A 21,465-nucleotide genomic window follows, 5' to 3' on the forward strand; every position below is an offset into this window, starting at 1 on the left:
GCAAGCCATTCATTATTTGTGTTTTCAGATGTTCTTCACAATGACTTGGTGTTTCCATTCAAATTTAAATTGGCATTCAGGCCCAGAATTGCACAGAACCTTGTGCCAATGTGACTTGATGCCTGTCCATCTGAAAGCCCTCAGGGCGCAATAGCAGTTATGAAAAGCAACCAGTTGTGGTGTAGTGAGGCATTTAAACCCTGAATCTTGTTCTGTTATTCCGGCTAAATCGACAACATTGCCAGGTTTAAGAACTGATTGAATGCTTGCTTGCATCCACAGAATTGTTGGCATGAGCTTGAAACAACTTGGTGCTCCTTCAATGCTCAGGGACTTGACAGCAGGACAACAACTGGAGTAAAGATACATCTGAATGAGAATAAACCAAATACACCTTGCGAAGAGGAAATTCAGACCTCAAGTACCATAAAACCCTCATGCCACTCTGCGTGACTTTAGGAAGTTCCAAGTGCTTTACAATTATTGAAGCATCTTTTGAAGTGTGCAGTCAGTGCTGCAACACAGGGACTGCAGCAGCAAATTCAAACACAGCAAACACCCAGACATAAAGTTAGCAGGCAGGTCCAACAAAGACTGAGGAAGGCAAATGACACACTGGCCTTTATCGCAAAGGGACTGGAATTTAAGAATAGGGAGGTTTTGTTACAATTGTACAGGGTGTTGGTGAGGCCACACCTGTACATAGCTTTGGTGCCCTTACCTGGACAACACATAAAGGAGCTGGAGGAACTCAGCAGGTCAGGCAGCACCTATGGAGGGAAATAGACATTCCATATTTTGGGTCAAGATCCTTCATCATCCAGTGCCTGACCCGCTTAGTTCCTCCAGCTCCTTTGGTATTGGATTATTATTGTCACTTGTACCAAGGTACAGTGAAAAACATGTCTTGCGTACTGATCATACAGGTCCATTCATTACACAGTGCAGTTACATTGAGTTAGTACAGAGTGCATTGATGTAGTACAGGTAAAAACAATAACAGTAAAGTGTCACAGCTACAGAGAAAGTGCAGTGCAATAAGGTGCAAGGTCACAACAAGGTAGATCGTGAGGTCAGAGTCCATCTCATCCTATAAGGGAACCGTTCAATAGTCTTATCACAGTGAGGTAGAAGCTGTCCTTAAGTCTAGTGGTACGTGCCCTCAGGCTCCTGTATCTTCTACCCGATGGAAGAGGAGAGAAGAGAGAATGACCTGGGTGGGTGGGGTCTTTGATTATGCTGGCTGCTTCGCCAAGACAGCAAGGGGTAAAGACAGAGTCCAAGGAGGGGAGGCTGGCCTCCGTGATGCACTGGGCTGTATCCACAACTCTCTGCAGTTTCTTGCGGTACTGGGCAGAGCAGTTGCCGTACCAAACCGTGATGCATCCAGATAGGATGCTTTCTATTGATGTTGTTCTAGATGTGGAGGTGTTTCCACCAGAGGGACATTCACGAACAAGATGGTTACAAGTTAAGGGGCTGGTTATTTAGAACTGAGGTATGTAGAAACTTCTCTCAGAGATGAATCTCTGGAATTATCTGCCTTCAAAGGTGGTGGAGACCAGAACATTAGATGTATTTAAGGGGCAGATAGATAACTATTTGAAAGATTGGGGAATTGAGGGTGATGGGGAACTGGCACAAAAGAGGAGTTTGAGGCCAGCATGGATCAGCCATGATCATACTGAATGGTGGGGCAGGCTTGAGTGGCCGAGAGGCCTCCTCCTGCTCCTATTGTCATAGGATACTGCAGCACAGAAGCAGGCCCTTCAGCCCATCTACTCTATCTAGGCCTCCATGCCTAGTCCCACCTACTTGCACCATATCTCTCCAAACCCCTCCCATCCATATCGTCTGATGTCCTTGTTCTTACAACGTGACAGTGATCAGATAATTAGCTAATTAGGTACTGTTTGAGGGTTAAATAATGACCATGACACCAGGAAGAACAGTTGTTCCTTCTGTTGCAACCTCAAAATAAGGGGTAGACAATTTAGGACTGAAGTAGAAACTTCTCCACATAGGATGATAAATCTTTCGAATTCTCTACTTCAGAGCATTATGGAGGCTCACTCATTGACTGCATTCAGAGATAGATTTCTGGACATTAAAAGAATCAAGGCATATGGGGATAAGACAGAAAATGCGACTGGGGTAGAAAATCAACCATAATCTTGTTGAATAGTGGACTAGGTTCAAGGGTCTGAATGACCTACTCCTGCATCTCCTCATGGTATTTTGTAACCCCAAGGGGTGGACAGAACCTTGATTTAATGTTTCATTCGAAGGGCAAAACCTTCGGCACCTCAATGGAGCGCTAGTCTAGATTTTTGAAAGTGGAATGTCTGACCCAGAGAAGAGTGCATCATCCAGTGAAAACAGCAGACAGGAAAAGTTAGCTTTGAGAAACAGCAAAGTTCTCAAATTCACCCTTTTCTTGGAAAAACCAATACATTTAAAACTACTTACAAAACTTGGTTCTTTATTCAAGCATGCTTCCACAAATTCTTTTAAGGGTTTACTGTAATTTCCCTCCAACGTTGGTGCGTTGTTCTTCGGAATAAGAAATAAAACTTTCATTGGATGCAGCTCTGAATGTGGAGGTTCTCCTTTTGTAAGCTCTATTGCAGTTATTCCCAAAGACCAGATGTCAGCCTATAAAAACAGAACAAGAAAGGCAAATTATATGTCATTTTCACAAGACTTGTCTTTAAGTACTTGTCAGTATACATGGTTACAGATATCACTGCTTCAAGCTGCCAAGTTATCCATTCTTCCCAAATAACGTCCAAGATACAAGTTCTTGCTTACTGCAGTCAGACCACTAATTGCTCGTCTGCTTGAGCTGCCCCTCAGAATGTCTCGCAGTGTTCAACAGCCCCAACTATTTTACAAATGCCCAACACCCAATAAGGGGGACTGAGGTTAACATGAAGGGCTCCTTCCATTTCCCCGTGTACTGATTGTTCAATTCAACATAGACCCCAACTCAAAAATAGGGTCTGCCTGCAGAAACCCTGACCCACACTGAGGGGCCCATTGACCCAGAATTGTGGAATAATTTTCCCCCATCTGTGCAGTAAACCAGCACAGGTTTGGTACACGAAGCACAGAATCCACTGCATAGTAACAAGCCATTCTGTTCCATGCCTTCTTGCTGCAGAACACCCTTTTATTGCTATCAATCAAAGAATGTGGCAGCACAGAAGGCCATTTGGCCCAATGTATCTGTGCAAGGACTTATTCGGTTCACTTTTGTAAGTTACTTTTGAAACTGCACTGGCCACTGTTTCTGAAGTGCATTCCAAACCATACCAATCTGTTGTTAAAATAAAATGTACACCTGTCCTTTCTGGTTCTTATCCCAATAACCTCAGATCAGTCTTTCTGATTATCAAACTTCCTGCCACTGGAGACAGTTTCTCCATATTTAATCTAGCTAAATTCTTGTGTAAATGAACATCTGCTAAATTTCTGAGAACAAACCCAGCTCCTCCAGCCATCCCAGAGCAATGAGGTCCCTTATCTCTGTGAAAATTCCGTAGTGCCCAGAATTGTCCATAATATTCTAGTTCAGGTCCAACCAGTCTTTTATAAAGGTGTATCAGTTACTTCTTAATATCTTACCCAGCTTTGTCTTGTGTGTATATGCCTTCTCCTCAGCAGCTTTGTGTTAGCATGATCCAGTCAAACAAAATAGCTTGGCCAAAATTCTAGCTTACACAGAAACCAGAGCTTGTCTGCAATGACACTTAGCATGAATATGATGCCTTTACCATGTAAAGTATCCCAAGGCCCTTCACGGCAGCATTATCCAAACACCAGGAGACACAAGTGATGGCAGACGCTGGAATCTGGAGCAACAAACAATCTGCTGGAGGAACTCAGCGGGTCGAGCAGCATCTGTGGGGGCAGAGGAATTGTCGATGTTTCGGGTCGAAACCCTGCATCAGATCGTTTGTCTCTCCAGCAGATTGTTTGTTTATCTGAACACCAAGTCACTTAAGGAGATAGGGTACAAAAAAGGTAGTTTTTAAAAGTTGATAGGTTTAACAAAGATAGAGATTTAAGAGGTACGTAGACAACTGAAGGAATGAACACTGGTGATACAGTCGTACAGCACTGAAATATACAGAATGGAAAAAAAAGCCCTTCAGCCAGAGTCTGTGCCAACCATCAACTATCTATTTACATGAATCCTGCACTCATCCCAAATTTTTTTATTCTCCCCACATCCCCATCAACTCTCCTCGGGTTCTACCACTCACCCACACAGTAGGTGGGGTTTAGAGTGGCCAATTATCCTACCATCTCAGATATCACAGGGGGGTGGGGGGGGGGGGGTGAACAGGAGCACCCGGGAAGTCACTTGGTCTCAGAGAGAACGTACAAACTCTACACAGACAGCATCCAAAGTCAAGAACCTGATCTCTTGCACTGAGGCAGCAGCACTACTAGCTGAGACACTGTGATGAAACCCAGAATGTGCAAGAAGCTGGCATTGGAGGAACAGAGAGAATGCAAAAGTTTGTAGGACTGGAAGAGGTTCTAGAAACAGGGAGGCTTCAGGTCACTAAGACATTTGAACACAAGAATGAATTCTGAAAGTTGAGCATTGCCAGACTAGGAACCTCTAAAGGGTGAGCAAGCAGAAGAGAACAGGGTGAGCTAGGGCTCAGAAGGCCATGGAATTGGAAAGCCCATGTTCACAGAGGGTGCTAACCATAAGAGGAATACTGACGGTGGCATCAGCACCAGATAGCTGCAGCATAGGAAGAGTTTTATCAGCTATTGCTGGAAAGCAATCCAGAAGCATGAACTAATGTTCGGAAACATGCAATCAAATCCCACCACACAACAGCAGTTGGGGAATTTATACTGTTAATTAAATAAATCTGGAAGAAAACAGTGATGCCAGTAATGGGATGTATGAAGCAACTGGATTGTTTTTACGCTCATCAGGTATATTATGGACATCATGTCTTTTAGGGAAGGAATTTTGCCATCTTAGCTTATAGCCGACTTCTACGGTTGACTTTTAAATGCTGTCTTAAATGACTCAGGAAGCTACAAGCTCATTGCTCTGGGATGGGTGGAGGAGCTGGGCTTGTTCTTATAAGTTTAAGAGGAAGTACTCAAAAACAGAAGGATTTAGCTACGGAGAAACTGTTTCCAATGGCAGGAAGTTTGATAACCAGAGAGACTGATCTAAGGTTATTGGGAAATAGCTTCATTTCTGGGATATAACTCCAGTTCATTCTGGGAGGAAGACATACCTTGGAATCATATGCTGACTGTTTGATAACTTCAGGCGCCATCCAGAACGGCGTACCCACAAAAGTATTTCTCTTTATCTGCGTATCTGTCAGCTGCCCAGCGACTCCAAAATCTGCCAGCTTCACTTCACCTTGCTCAGACAGTAAGACGTTGGCCGCTGGAAAAAGGTGATACAATGATCAACAAGAGCCTCCTGCAGAATCATTTAGTTGAAAATTACCTCTGCATTTTCCTACCTTTGATATCCCTGTGGATTTTCTTTTCCGAGTGCAAATATTCAAGACCTTTTAAGATTTCCCTTAGTATTGTTGCAATCTGGTATTCATCCAGTGATCCAGGTTCTAACTGGAGAGAAAAATATACAATCAATAATACCATTACTGGTAAGATTCCACCAGAAAAGTCTCATTGGAGTAGAGGATCAATCAGCTCCTCAAACCTGGTTGACTATTCAGTTTAGATCATGGTCTTCATTTAACCAGTCTTGGTTCTATAAATCTTATAATCGAATTGCCTAATGAAAATCTGACCACCTTTTTTTGGGGAAAGTGATCCAGCTTTTCACTGCCATTTGTGTGACGTGCTTCACATTGTTCCTAAACACCCGGCTCTAGTTTTCGGGTAATGACTCCTTTCTCAACCGTCCCTTTCCAGAGGAACCAGTTCCTCTTTCCAACCCTATCAAATCCTTCATGACCTCTAATGGTGACACGAAGGAATACAAGACCACGCAACATGCTCTCATAATTCAACTTTCACCTCTTGTATTATTCTGGTGAATGTGCACTGCACCTGCTCCAATCTTATCCAGATGTGGACAGAGAGCCTATCTAAATGAGCTTCATTAGTACATCTCACCATTCAACATATTTTTCTTTTCCCTCAGTCATGCACTTTGAATTTCTCCTTCAAATCTATCCATTCCATCAATGTTTTAAAAACTTTCCATTATGTGAAACAAGGGCAAGTTTCCAATGAAAATATTATTTTGTATTTTCTTACAACACAGAATATTCAACCCATTGAGACTGGCTATCAGAGCAATCCATCAATCCCATTCCCCCACATTTCCATGAAACATGTTCTCTCTCACATGCTCACCAGTTCTCCATGATAGTCCTACCATCACCTATACTAGAAGCAGTGTAAAAGAGACAATTAACCAGCACGTCTTGAGACGCAAGAGAAAACTGGAGCACCTGAGCGAAATTCATGTGGTCACAGGAAGTACATGCGAACTCAAGATGTTTCAAGCTATGAGGCAGCAACACTACTGACTCAAGGGGATAAATAATACCCTTCTGTCTCCTTGAAAAGATCCAAATCGTTCAATGAGTTACAATCTTCACTGCAATTGCACAGCAGAAAACTGTTTTAAAAATGGCAATTAAAAATTAAACTAGAACATATTAAGTGGCTTCATCTGTACAGGACAACTGACACTAACAATTCTCTCATATCGTTTTAAACCCTTGAGTCTATATTTGTTCTTCCAATAAAACTATAGCTTTTACAAGACCCAGTCAGGACATAGTCACCAGGATAATCTCCAACTGCCTAACAGTCTTGCAATGATAAAATTCATGTATAAAAAGGTTTTCTACTGAATTTTTAATTTCAACATTTTAAAGCGTACTTACCAAATCTAAGGCCGAGCCACCACCCAGATATTCCATTATAATCCATAATTTTGTATCCTGTGCACGAAATGGACAATCATCAAAAAATTGCTTACAGAGTGAATCACATTAACAAGGAACATCAAACACTGGACTCTCTCTACACATTGCACATTTCTATTACTAGACCATTGCAGTCATGTGCCTCAGCTACCTCAGTTCTTAAGCTCTCCACTTCCCAAATTCTCTCTCCTCCAGGATGCCCTGTTGGTCACCTACCCCTAATAATTTACTCATGATACAGAAACATTCCACTGGCACTGATAGGGTTTCTCCGAATTCTCCATTGGACCTAATCATGCTAATCTTTTGTCTGTTACTCATAGAGGGTTAAAGCACGGAAACAGGTCCTTCGACGCACCAAGTCCACACCGACCATTAATCGCATATTTACGTTAATCCTACATTACTCCCATTTTTAATTTTTTTTAATTTTCATTTTGTTCTCCACATTCCCATCAACTCCCCCCAGATTTCACCACCCACCTACACACGAGGGACAATACACAGTGGCCGATGAACCTACCAACCCCCATGTCTTTGAGATGTGGGAGAAACCAGAACACACTGTGGAAATCCACGCGGTCAATGAAGAACGTGCAAACTCCACACAGATAGCGCCAGAGGTCAGGATTAAACCTGGGGTACTGCTGAGACAGTGGCTTCAGTAGCTGTGTCACTTTGCTACCCCTGTGCTGCAGGTTTCCTTTATACCCATTCAAGTCCCCACCTCAGTCGTCCCCTTTCAATGGAGGTTTGTGAGTTTGTGACGTTAACATTGTTTTGCAAATAAAAAAACAGGTTATTAAAAGACTGACAGAAAATTCATCCCCTCAAAAATATTAAAAAATGCTTTCTGCGCATTTACAGTCTCAATTCTGACAACTTTTTTATTTCAAACTGGATTTTCCATGCATTTGATAATTGCTGTACCATATATAACTGATTTGAGTCAAATCAACAGCAAATGTCTATCAGATGCCATTTAAGTAGCACTTAAAGCAAAAATAAGGCCCAAAATAAGAGATGAGATATTGAGTAGTGTTGATTGTATAGCTCCAAGGGTTCCTTTCTTCTTGTGCACTTTGGAACATAGGGGACAAGAAAGGTACTATACAAATGCAAATCACCCTGTTATGAAAACAAAGAAAGAGGTAACCAAAGAGGTTGAGTTATAAGTTTGGACATGACCTTGTAATTGGCTAAATCAACAATTAAGCCAAGCTGCTGGAATTTAGAAACATATAATTGAAACATACATGATCCTGAGGCAACACACAAAAAGCTTGAAGAACACAGCAGGTCAGGCAGCATCTGTGGAGGCAAATGGACCAGTCGATGTTTTGGGTCGAGACCCTTCATCTGGACTTGGATCCTGAGGGTCTTGATGGGGCAGGATGTGGAAAGGATGTTTCCTCTTCTGCTTGAATCTACAATTAGGGTTCACTGTTTGAAAATAAGGGGTCACTCCATTTGAGGCAGAAATGAGACATTGCTTTTACAAGCACGTGCATATTTTGAACAAAGAGTGATGAAAGCAAAGTCTTTACTCTTAAGGCTAAAGTAGATAGATTCTTGATAAGCAACAGGTTACTGGGAATAGGAGGAGATGCAGGGCTGAGATTACCATCAGATTAGTCATGATTTTATTGAATGGCAGAGCAGGCTTGAAGTAGTCTACTCCTGCTCCTATTCCATATGTCTGGAAGGTAACTTCTGCATGTCCATCTCCAGATCACAGATAAGCTGTCAGACAGTTTCAGAACAGTCGAGGGGTGAAGAGGTGAGGTTGAGCTGGGTGTTGAAAATATACAGGTGTTAACTGATGCTGCACTTTCACATGGTGCTACCAAGCAGCAGTAAGTAGATGAGAAACAGGAAAGGCCAAGGACAATGAGCTAACATGGTGTAGACAGAAAGTAGCTCTAGTGGTGGTGGCAAAAGCAAAAGTGGAATATTACCAGCGGCTTCTGTCTAAAGAAATGGGCACAGTGGATATGATCTGAAATTACAAAACAATATAAGAATGTACATATATATCAAAACCTCTAAGACTTCAAGAGGTTCCAAAATGGTTTCCAGCCAAAGAAGCAGCCATTTAAGTGGAGTCACTTTTGAAATGCAGGAAACACAGCAGCCAATTTGCCCACAGAAAACTCCCACAAGCAGCAACACCATGTCAGTAGATTTCATAAATATTCCAGCTTGTGTTCAATACACGCAAGCACTGTGAAAGAGCACTGCTTGAATTCCACCAGATATTCAGCACTTCCTTGAAAATTTAACTGGGAAGTGACAACTTTCGGAATAACATTCTAAAAAACTGTTTGTGAACTTTGAGTGACAAGAGAGATTGTAAATGTAGTCAAAAAAAGGAAACATATTTACAGTTTAGGAAGATGAAATCAGACAAGGCCCTTGAGCAATGTAAAGGAAACAGGAAAGAATTTAAACAAGGAACTAGGAGGGCTAATGAAATGTCTTTGGCTAGGAGGATTAAAGAAAATCCCATGCACTTTAAATGTACATTAAGAGCATGAAGGTAGCTAGAGAAAGGGTAGGTCCACTCAAGGATAAAGGAGAGAATTTATGCATGGAGCCAGATGAGGTGGGTGGGATCCTAAATGAGTACTTCACATCGGTTTTCACCGAGGATAGTAAGATCAGGGAGGGGTATGTTGATATTCTGGGACATATGGATATTAAGGAATAAGGTGGTGTTGCATGTCTTGAAAAACATTAAGGTGGATAAGTTTCCAGGGCCGGATGGTATACATCTCAGGATACTGAAGGCGACAAGGGTGGAGATTGCTGGGGCCTTAACAGAGGTCTTTGCATCCTCTAGCCACAGGGAAGGTCCCAGAAACGGGAGAAAAGCCAATTTTGTTTCTTTGTTCAAGGGCAACAGGGATAATCCAGGAAATTATAGGCCAGTGAGCCTTACATCAGTGGTAGGGAAATTATTGAGAATCCTAGGGACTGGATTTACTCGCATTTGGAAAAGCATGGACTTATTAGTGATGGTCAGCATGGCTTTGTGTGGCAGAGGTCCTGTCTCACAAATATGATTTGATAGTGAGGAAGACTGATGACCTTAATGTTTTTCAAGATACAGCAGGATATAGATCAGTTAGAAATTTGGGTGGAGAAATAGCAGATGGAGTTTAATCCAGACATGTGTAAGGTGGTACATTTTGGGACGTCAAGTGCAAGAGGAAGATGTACAGTAAATGGCAGGACCCTTAGGAGCACTGGTTTACACAGGGATGTTGGGGTGCAAGCCAACAGCTCCCTGATAGTGGTAACACAAGTGGATAGAGTGGTAAAGAAGTGGTATGGCATTGGTCGGGACATTGAGTATAAAAGTTGGCAAGTCATGTTGCAACTGTATAAAAGTTTGGTTAGTCCACATTTGGAGCAGTGGTCACCACACTACAAGAAGGATGTGAAAACTTTGAGGACGACGCAGAAGAGGTTGCCTGGATTGGAGTATATTAACTATAAGGAGTGGCTGGACAAACTTGGATTGTTTTCTCTGGAGTGGCAGAGACTGAAGGGAGACCCGATGGAGTATATAAAATTATGAGAGGCATTGATGCAGTAGACAGTCTTTTTCCCAGCGTGGACATATTAAATACTAGAGGGCATAGGTTTAAGATGAGAGATGGAAAGTTTAAAGGAGATGTGCAAGGCAAGTTTTTTTTCAAACAGTGTGATAGGTGCCTGGAACACACTGCTAGGTGAGGTGGTAGAAGCAGATATGGCAACAACATTTAAGCAGCATTTAGACAGACACATGAACAGGTAGGAACAGAGGAACACGGACCACGTGCAGGCAGATGGGATTAGTTTAGACTGGCATTATGGTTGGTGCAGACATGATGGACTGAAGGGCCTGTTCCTGTGCTGTACTGCTCTATGTTCTTCAGATATCTGCACACTGTGAACAGTTTAATTAATGAGAATCATACATGAATTTCCATAACAAATGATCAGTTCTTATTTTGCAGTGCTGGTTGAAGATATTGGAGAGAACTTCCCTGAGCTTCTTTGAAAACAATTTGCTGTGCATTTGACCATACAAATGTATAGGGTTTAGCAATTATTAAAGAGACAGTTAACACAGGACAGGAAATGAAAATACTGTGAATTGAGCATGGAGAGGAAGTATAACACAACATTTTGTGTGGAAGCTAAATTAATAAATATTGGCCTGGATTCTCTGGAATTGAGCCTCAGGATCTTTCAACCATCTGATGGAAAGTCAAAGATCCAAAATATTAACTCTGTTTCTCGCTCCATAGATGCTGCCCAACCTGTTGAGTATTTCCAGCACTGCCCGTCTCTGTTCTATTCTAGAACAGACAGGGGCTTGTTTTGAAGCCCGGTCCAAAAAAACCACTTCTGACGGTGATGCACTCCCCCAGTATTGCCTGCTGCAGCACCATACAGTCCTCTGTACTGCCCCTTCAACAATTCAGTGTTCCTCAGTACAGCTCCCCCCCACCCGCCCCCGGAATTCAAGGCACCCTCACCGTGCCCCACCCCTGATGCTCCCTCAGTCTATCATCAAAGCGTCAGCCTAGATATTTGTGCTCAAATCTCTCAAATGGATCCAGAACCCCTGACTCAGAGGCCAGAAATCTACCTACTGGACTTCAGCCAACAGAACAAAAAATGGAAGTGCATGTTTGAGGATGTTATGAGCTCTTATGAGATTACTCAAATACAGAATGCATTGCCTGACAGAATGATGCACAGATGCTTAATTGTTGCTTTCAAAAGAGAGATTTGGAGCAGCACTTGAAAAGAAAAAAGAGTACAAGGCTAAGGGAAAGGAGTGTGGAAGTGGCTATATTGCTCTTAGAGGCAGCAGACATAGATCCAAAGAGCTGCAAGGTCTCCTTCTGTGTAGTTATTATTCTATAATGCCAAGACAATTCTCAGTTCAGACAACTTTAGATATACCAATCCAAACACAAAAAATATCACAGTAGACTCAAGGGACAGCACAGCCTACTCATGCCCTCACTGCAAGCAGTGCAAGTGGGATTTTGCCACATTATTTCGGCCTGTAATTTAATGGGGGGTTGAGCTAAGAACAACCTGGTGAGGGCAAAAGGAATAAGAAAAATTCAGATGCTGGAAATGTAAAGTAAAATCAGAAAATGCTGGAAACATTCAGCAGATCAAGCAGCATCTGTGGGAAGAAGTTAAATCTTTCATTTCCAGGCACAATATTGAATTCTACAACTTCAGATAATTTGTTTCCTTGTCAGTATCTTGCCATTTCTGCTCCAAGTCATCCATCTGTGACACTGGCTTGATTTACCCCCTCTCTATTAGCACAGACTGAACTGCCAGGCATGTCATAACAGCCCTGCATCTCATGGTTTAAGTTCCTTTGTTTGCATTCTCACTCTCTAACTGCCCTTACCTCTAGTTTCTGTTCATCGTCTCTCTAACTGCCTCATTAACCCATCAATTAGATGACCTTTACAACTTATCCCCACAGCAACCCTGGCCTCACCCTATCAAAAACATTCCCTTTGTCCTCTCCACCTCTCCCCCACCTGCTCTGCGACTTAAAACTCACTTTCTCTCTTTCCCAATTCTTCGACCTGAAACATTATCACTGGTTCCCCTTCTACAGCTGCTGCCTGGCCTGCTGAATGTTCCCACCATTAACAATTGCTTTCAGAAACCTGAGGTCTTGGTTCACGTCAGTTCCAATGGTCTCCCTCCTCAATCCATGAGAACTATGGATTGAGAGGTGGAATAACAGAGACAGTGAATTGGGTACGGGAAGGGGGAAATGGAAGTGATGGATTGAGCGAGAAAGAAGAAGAAAACATAAAAAATACACCTCAGAACAGTTTGCCACTGAGGGGATGAACCACCAATAGTCTCCCCCTTGGGCTACAGTTTCTGCACCTCACATCACATCCGTCACAGGATCCTTCCAATGCAAATTATCAGAAACAAATGCTGTGACAAGATTAATTTGTATTAATGGCACAAATCCAGTAATTCCAGGACAATGGGAGGCTCACCACCAGAGTTCAGTTTGACAGAGGCTGATGGCAAAACACCAAGCAATTTGTGCTGATTTGTAACTCTCAGATTATCTCTCCCGTGCCACAAATTGGTAGAGGTTTTTTTCCCCACCATATTAATTGTTTGCTTTGCAAACCTGTTGTTATTTTTTTCAGGAATGTCTAGGCATTAAAACAGCTCAGGATTAGAAGCTTTTCACTGAGGTATTTAAAAACCTACCACACTGCAGCTTGTCAAAATTCCACTGGGCACAGTTACAAACCTGGGCAGCACGCCTCTCTCTCTTTCAAACTGACATGCTTTGCAGTTTTGAGGGAACCCCTCAATGCAAATTCAAAACAGATGGATTTTTGATGGGAGCTTGCTGTGCAAAAATTGGCTGCCACCTTTCTTATACTATCCTTCAAAACAACATTTTTGGCTGCAAGGTGCTTCAGGACCTAATCGATGGGTGGTAAATATGACAGATTTTTCATTTCTTTTGCTGTTCCTCATTGTGAACACATGGCTGAATGCACCTCAGGTTGATTGGCCTGGGATGGTTCAGCTTATACTATGTCATTTATCCTGCTCTGTGTTATCATTCTGCCATGTTATAAACAGAAACTTAATTAATGAAATAAAGGCAACATAATCAAAGACAAAAAAAACTCCACCAGAAATCTGAAATAAAACAGAAAATACTAGACATACTCAGCAGGTCAGGCTTCATCTGTGGAGGAAGAGACAGGTCGATGGACTTTCACCAGTTCTGAAACATTAACTTTGTTAACAGATGCTGTCTAAGCTGCTAAATATTGCCAGCATTTTCTGTTTTTAATCAATGTGTTTGTCAAATGTATTCCTTACTGAAATTTAAGTACCAATGTTATTTAAATAGTAAATATGGCTTTGCATATTGTACCAACATATTGCTGAAGGTACTCGGTCAATAAGCTTCCAGGTTTCGTTTCCACAATGAGGTAAATATGGGTGATTTCTGATTTGTGCAAGGTGTGGTGTTTAAAAAATATATAAAATCAGGCAATACATTAACTTTGTCAGTAGGAAAGACATCACAGGAGCTTGGAGTTCTCTCACAGAGCAGGGAAGTCCTCATGTTACAACAATGGTCTTGCACAGGAATCCACAAAAGCAAAAGAATGCAGAGGCTGGAAATCCAATCCCAGTGGCATATACTGACTGACAGACACATCCCAAGCCAGCCCTAACCAGAAAGAGGATGTACTTAGTACCAACCCTCACTTCCACTGCTGGATGGTCCACACTACTCCGTCTCGTGTCTTTATTTGGTCACGTTCCCATGCATGGGAACCAGCTCTGAAATGCTTTCCCCGTGCATAATGAAAACTGACTTTCGTTAGACCTTAGACCCAGTGTACTTTACAGCCAATGAAGTACTAGTGTTGTATTGCTGGTATGTTGTTGCCATCTCTGAGACCACCTATTGCTACTTGCCCTATTACCACCCACTTACCCTTCACCATTACCATTTTTGACATTAAATCTCTCTGGCCTTCTATCCTACCACCCTCTCGATTTTTCCTTCGCTCCCCTATTTCCTTAGCTCTTTAAATGGCTATAAACTATTCATCTAAAACATTTTCCAATTCAATGAAAGTCATCAGCCTGCAATGTTAACTGTTTAGCTCTCCACCTGAATCGTCCTGGCTTTGCCTCTTTTATCATACAAATCTACAAAATTGTTGAACTCTTCTGATTACATGCAATGCTGTTGGGACAAAGTCTCCTTTGCAAGGTCATATCAATGCTCATTCAGCACTGAGTGAATGTTACATTGCTGGAGGTGTTTTGTCAATATTATACTAAGACTCTGCCCAGCTCCTCCAATACAATGTTCCGTCACACTGTGAACAAAATCAGATCATTCTCTTGCAGCAGACATAAGAGACTGCAGGTTCTGGAATCTGGAGCACAACAAAGTCCTGGAGAAACTCAGCGGGTCCGGGCAGCATCTATGGAGGGAAACTGACAGTCGATGTTTTGGGTTGAGAGCCGTCATCTGGACTGAATGAAAGAGAACTAGCCAGTGTAAAAAGGTGGAGGGAAGGGGAGGAGCAAGAGCTGGCAGGTGATAGGTGGATCCAGGTGAAAGGGGTGAGGGGAGAGTGGGAATGATGGCCGAAGCTGGTGGAAGGTAGAAGGGCTGAAGATGACAGAATCTGATAGGAATGTGGAGCATGGAATAACAGGAGGGAGATGGGGAGGGGTACCAGTGGGAGGAGTGTGTGGGTGATGGGCAGATGGAGAGGATGAGGGAGGGGAAAGAGATGGGGGCTGGGTAGATCAGGAGGAGACTGAAAAGAGTTAAGGGCATTCTCTTGCTGCACTGGCCAAAAGCTGACAATAAAAAAAAGCAAATCAATGGGATATCTGGTCTTGCAACTAATTTTTGGTGAAACCACCTACTGTGCATTACTCCTAATAGTGGACGATATCATCTGGCCTTTAATACTAATTCACTGGCTGCTTCAAGTCCTTTCAGACTGCCACATGAATACAGGTTGACGACATGGTATTTATTGCACCAAAACTGATCACTTCCACTTCGGTCTGCTCCACAAGACTGCTCTCATGCCGCCAAACTAGAGTCATAGGGTTGTACAGCACAGAAACAAGCCCTTCGGCCCACCACATCCGTGCCAACCTTTTTGCCCATCTACACTCATCCCACTTGCCCGCATTAGGTCCGTAATCCTTCTACGCCTTGCCTACTTAAATGCCTGTCTAAAATGCTTCCTAAACATAGTAACTGTATCTGACCACCACCACCACCTCCTCCTCTGGCAGCACATTCCAGACAGCAACCACTCTTTGTGCAGAAAACTTAGCCCTCAGATCCCCTTTAAATCTCCTTCCTCTCACCTTAAACCTGTGACCTCAAAAAGATCTACCCTCCTTCTAAGCTCCAGGAGCATGGATCCAACCTGCTCAACCTTTGTTTATAAGGCAAGTCCCTCACTGCAAGAAGCAACTGAGTAAACCTTCTCCAACTATGTAAATCCTTCATAAGTAGTGAGACCAAAGCAGTATCCAGTACTCCAAGTGTGGTCCCACCAATGCCCTGTAGTAGCAAGACATCAGCACTCCAACCCTCTCACTAGAAAGGTCTTAAGTCGCTCTTCCAATTCCTACCTGTGTGGAATTGGAATATTATTGTCGCATGTACCAAGGTACAGTGAAAAACTCTTTGGCATGCCATCCAGACAGATCATTCTAAATATAAGTACATCGAGGTAGTAGAAAGGGAAAAGCAATAACAGAATGCAGAATAAAGTGAATATAGTGTTACAGTTACAGAGAAACTGTAGTGCAGGCAGACAACAAGGTGGAAGGGTCATGATGAGGTAGACTGGCAGATCAAGAGTTCATCTTTATGGTACAAGAGGTCTGTTCAAGAGTCTGATAGAAGCAGGATAGAAGCTGTCCTTCAAGTTTTTGTTATCTTCTACCCAGTGGAAGGGGGGAGGAAAGAGAATGACTGGGGTGGGAGGGGTCCTTGATTATGTTGGCTGTTTTCCCAAGGCACCGGGAAGTGTAGGCTGATCAATGGAGGGAGGCTGGCATGTATAACACGACCCCTAAATGCATCTCTGCTATTTGCTTCAACTGCTCTGAGAGCGACTGCCAAATTCTCACTACTCTCTAGGGAAAGGAATTTCCCCCGAGTTCCCTTCTGGATTTATCGGTTTATGGTCCTAGATTTTGGCTCCCTCAATGAGTAGATTCATCAGCTCCAAGGATAAGCAGTAAGGATAAGCCTAGCTACTACAGGCCAGTCAGTTTAACCTCAGTGATGGGAAAGCTTTTCGAAACATTGATCCAAACAGGATTAACGGTCACATGGAGGAAAATGGATTAATTAAGGCAAGCCAGCACACACTTGTTAAAGGCAAATCGTGTTTAACCAATATAATAATGTTTTTTGATGAGGTAATGTAGTGGATGTGGACCTCCAGGTTTCTTTTATAGACAAGGTGCCAATAATACTTATCAGCACAATGCACAAAAGTGACAGTGATAGCATTGACACTAAGTTTGCGAAGTAACAGGCAACAGAGGGTTCTGGGAGATCAAGAGTTCATCTTTATGGTATAAGAGGTCTGTTCAAGAGTCTGATAAGAGCGGGATAGAAGTTTTTGTATCTTCTGCCCAATGGAAGGGGTGAGGAAAGAGAATAACTTGTTTCCCTGACGGGAGAAAGGTGAATACTGATGTTGCTCAGGAATCAGTGTTGGGGCCATTGCTTGTTTTGATCTATAATTATTGACATAGACTTGGGGGCTCAAAGTGACAATTTCTAAATTTGCAGGTAACCCAAAACATGGCAGTATTGTGAAATGATAGCGATAAATTGCAGCAGTATATAAACATGCTGGTGGCAGATGAAGTTTAATGTGGACAAACGTATGAGGTGGTGCACTTTGGCAGGAAGACTGAGGAGTTGCAATATACTGGTTGTCCCCAGGAACAACCAGGTTCCATTTTTTTTTACATACATCCATAAGCTGATTTTATCCACAAGTCGGAAAATACACTAAAAAAACACTCAATATGGTAACCACACCGACAGGTATTGTACTGAATGGCATCAAAGCACATAAGAGTGAAAAGGAAGAACAATTACTAAAAGCAAGTTATTGGGTGTATTTAAGGCAGAGATTTATAGGTTCTTGATTGGTAAGGGGTTACGGGGAAAAGGCAGGAGGATGGGGTTGAAAAACAAATCAGCCATGGTGGAGCACACGATGGGCCGAATGGCTGTACTCTGCTCCTATATCTTATGGGCTAAGTGGAGAGAGATGGAAGCTAGTTCTGTTGTTCGTAGGAACGAATGTTGTACTTCTGAATTTATGAATATTACAAGAACTTGTTTGTATGTAGGGGTGTCCGTAAGTCAGAAGTTTGTAACCAGGAACGGACTTACTGTTTTAAAAGGGATGCAGGAGCAGAGGGACCTGGGGTACAGGTGCACGTCACTGAAAGAGGCAGGGTGGGTTGAAAAGTGCTTAATAAGAGACATAAACCCATGGGCTTCATCACTAGAAGCACAGAGTATAAAGGCAGGAAAGTCATACTGAACCTTTATAAAAAACTGGTCCAGCCTCAGCTGAGGCATTGCATTCATTTCTGGTCACCTCATTATAGAAAGGATGTGGACACACACTGGAGAGGGTCCAGTGGAAATTAATGAGAAGGGTTCTTGGGAGAAGGACTGCAATTACAAAGGTAGGTTGTGGAGAGAATGAGGGATCTGGACAGAGTAGATAATGGGAGATTGTTCCCCCTGACGGAAGGGTCAAAGACTACAGATAGGTATAAAACAGAGGGAAAGAGAATCAAGAGTATCATGAGGAAAATCTTTTTTGTGCAGCATGGTTGGAATCTGGAATGCAGATGGAGGCAGATCACACTGTGGTCTTCAAGAAGGATTTGGATAAGTACATAGTGAGGAAAAATTTGTAAGGCTATGAAGGGGGGCAAGGGTTGGAATGAGTAGAGTGCTCTGTTGGAGAGTTGGTGTGGACATGATGGGCCGAATGGTCTCCTCCTGCATTGTAACCATTCTACGTCTACTCTATCCAGCCAAAAAAGTGTCAGATAGGAGTTCATGTCAGTGCAAACATCTGCTTTGTTAACCTGTTATAAATAACTCTTGCAGCAGATGCAATGTGGAACACACTGCCGGCAGAGGTTGTGGGGGCAAATACATTAGGGACATTTAAGAGACTCTTAGATAGACACATGAATGATAGAAAAATGGGTGGGGGCCTATGTGGGAGGGAAGGGTTAGATAGATCTTGGAGCAGGACAAAATGTCGGCACTACATCGTGGGCTGAAGGGCCTGTACTGTGCTGTAATGTTCTATGTTCTGTGCAAGGAGGGAGGCTAACAAGGAGAATCCCAACCAAGCCAGGGGAACAATATCATGGACCAATGCACAACATCACCACCGTCCCACCAGCAGATATCTGCAGCAGCAACTTGGCTGCTGAAACTGCCTCCTTATTGGCAAGGTCCAGAGCAGACGAGAGAAGCGTGACAGAGACACAAGAGACTGCAGATGCTGGAACCTGAAGCAAAAAATCAAGCTGCTGGAGGAGTTCAGTGGGCCAGCAACATCTGTGGAGGGAAATCGGCAGTTGATGTGGCCTTATTCTCACTACTCTCTAGGGAAAGGAACCAGTTGGCCAGCAACATCTGTGGAGGGAAATCGACAGTCGAGACCAGCCGAGATGAAGGACTGCCAACTGGTTCCTTTCCCTAGAGAGTAGTGAGAATAAGGCCACATCAACTGCCGATTTCCCTCAACAGATGCTGCCTGACCCGCTGAGTTTGCTCCAGCGGTTTGTTTTTAGCTAGTAAGACATGACTCTCAACTTTCCTCTGACATACCCTAGAATGCCACTCAACCACATCCCAGGAATGAACAACCAAACACCATATTTCTGACAATCCCAAAGACCAGCTAAAGTAGCATATTTTAACTGAAGAAAACCAGATCCCACTATCACCAGCAAGTCACTGAGAGACCTCACCTTCAGGTAGGATCCATAGTATTTTGTAACATATGGACTGTCACATTGACTCAGGACAGTTATTTCCTGCTGAATATCTTCAATTTCATCTTCGGCTTCTTCAAGGTCAATATTTTTTATGGCCACAATTTTTTGAGTCCGGTTGTCTATTCCTTTAAAAACTTCACCAAAGGAACCTTTGCCGATCTTCTCTAGTTTTGTGAACAGTTGCTCGGGATCTGCTTTTAAATTCTAAGGAAAAGAAGAGAGGCAAATCTGAGAAAGACAAGGTGATAAACATCATAATCAAGAACTTGCATTTAATTAGCTCATCTCACAACCTCATTCCCCCCCCCCCCCCCCAGAGCTAATGAAATGGAGTCAGTGTTTTCATGTGGGAAACATGGCTAATTTGGACATACTGAACTCCCACAGACAATTAGGTCATGACTTTATGACGTTCGCTAACTAATAATTTTTGGCCAAGGGAGAACTCCCTTACTTTTCATTAGGTGAAATGGAATTTTTCAGCACAACAACAAACTGGTTGCACTAAAACATACTAAATCACTTCAAGTGAGCAAACAAAACCTTAGTTACATGAGATATGCCAGGACAGACAACCAGCCACGTGGTCAGCGAGGGTATGAAGGCATCTAATGGAGAAAAGGCGGCAGAGGGGATTAGAGACGACCCCCATGTTATGTTCATTCAGGTTACGAAATTCACCCTTACAGAATTCACAAACCACTAGCCAAAAATTGGTGATACGGAATAAAATTTGCCCCCAAGGAATTTGTGTGAAAAAAACCAATACGATTTTTTTTCAACTCGTGCTTCTTGACGCATGGGTAGGCGACATGGCTTCACATTACAAAAAAAATCGGAATGAGTGAATCACAAATGGGTTCATGTCACAAAATCTCAATCAGTTCATATCACACAAACTCCAAGCATTTGTCTGCAGATTAGGTACTTTCACTACAAAGGCACTTAAGAGTGCATACTTGTGCTAATTAGTTTAACATTGCAAATTATTTTAAAAAGCCATAAAAAATTTGGCTTTTTTTGGCTTTGCATGGGGTTATATGCCCACAATTTGCGAAAGGGAATGTAATTAAAATAGCAAACTCTTCATCAATGCACTCCAACTTATGTAAACTTGAGGTCATCCAAAGCTCTGCTACCTGTACCACCCACTGTGCCTGACGAGTCCTGCCCCAGCAACACACCAGTTTAAAAACCTCAGCCTTGTTTTCAAACCCTTCCATGAACGTGACCTTTGCCTTTCTCTGCAACTGAACTATTAACACACAGGTGGCCATTTAGCCCATCGAGTCCATGTCAACTTCCAATGGAGCCATTCCATCAGTCCCATACACCCCTTATTTCCCTGTAGCTCCACAACTTATTCTAACACACCCTCTGATTATTTTGTCACATACCTGCACTAGCGGTGATTTACAGCGGCCAATTAACCTACCACCTTGCCTTTGGGATGCTGGAGGAAACCACAGAACTCAGGAAAAACCCACATGGTCACAGGAGAAGATGCTAACTCCACACAGGCAGCACCCAAAGTTAAGATCGAACCCGGTGGCCAGGGGCTACAAGGCAGCAGCACCAACTGCAACCTCCCCCCATCCTGCAAACATTTGAGGTCTCTCTGATTTACACCATTCCGTCACTGGCAACCACGCTTTCAGCTGCCTGGGTCCTAATCCCTGGAGTTCCTTCCCCAAACCTCTCCACCTTCGAAATGTTCCTTGAAACCATCTCCTTTGATCAAACTTTAGATCACTTGTCTTCTGAACATTGACTTCTGTGGCTTGATGTCAAATTTTGTTTGCGAATGCTCCTGGGCACCCCCTTATGCACACTAAATCCACTGACTAAGGCACATCGTCGAGGT

At 42.9% G+C, this 21,465-nt stretch overlaps 1 protein-coding gene across 1 annotated transcript in view; it reads right to left on the reverse strand.

Moving 5' to 3' along the window:
• The window catches only part of LOC127576026 (serine/threonine-protein kinase 24-like), a 41,569-nt gene that overhangs the window by 9,071 nt on the left and 11,033 nt on the right, over positions 1-21,465 (reverse strand). Inside the window, exons 3-7 of the mRNA XM_052026350.1 lie at positions 19,575-19,805; positions 6,918-6,974; positions 5,514-5,622; positions 5,277-5,434; positions 2,470-2,655 (exon numbers count right to left, since the gene is read on the reverse strand). Of these exons, the coding sequence (XP_051882310.1) occupies positions 2,470-2,655; positions 5,277-5,434; positions 5,514-5,622; positions 6,918-6,974; positions 19,575-19,805 (741 nt within the window). The remainder of the gene's footprint in view (positions 1-2,469; positions 2,656-5,276; positions 5,435-5,513; positions 5,623-6,917; positions 6,975-19,574; positions 19,806-21,465) is intronic.

Source organism: Pristis pectinata, chromosome 11 (assembly GCF_009764475.1).
Source record: "Pristis pectinata isolate sPriPec2 chromosome 11, sPriPec2.1.pri, whole genome shotgun sequence".
NCBI lineage: Eukaryota > Metazoa > Chordata > Chondrichthyes > Rhinopristiformes > Pristidae > Pristis > Pristis pectinata.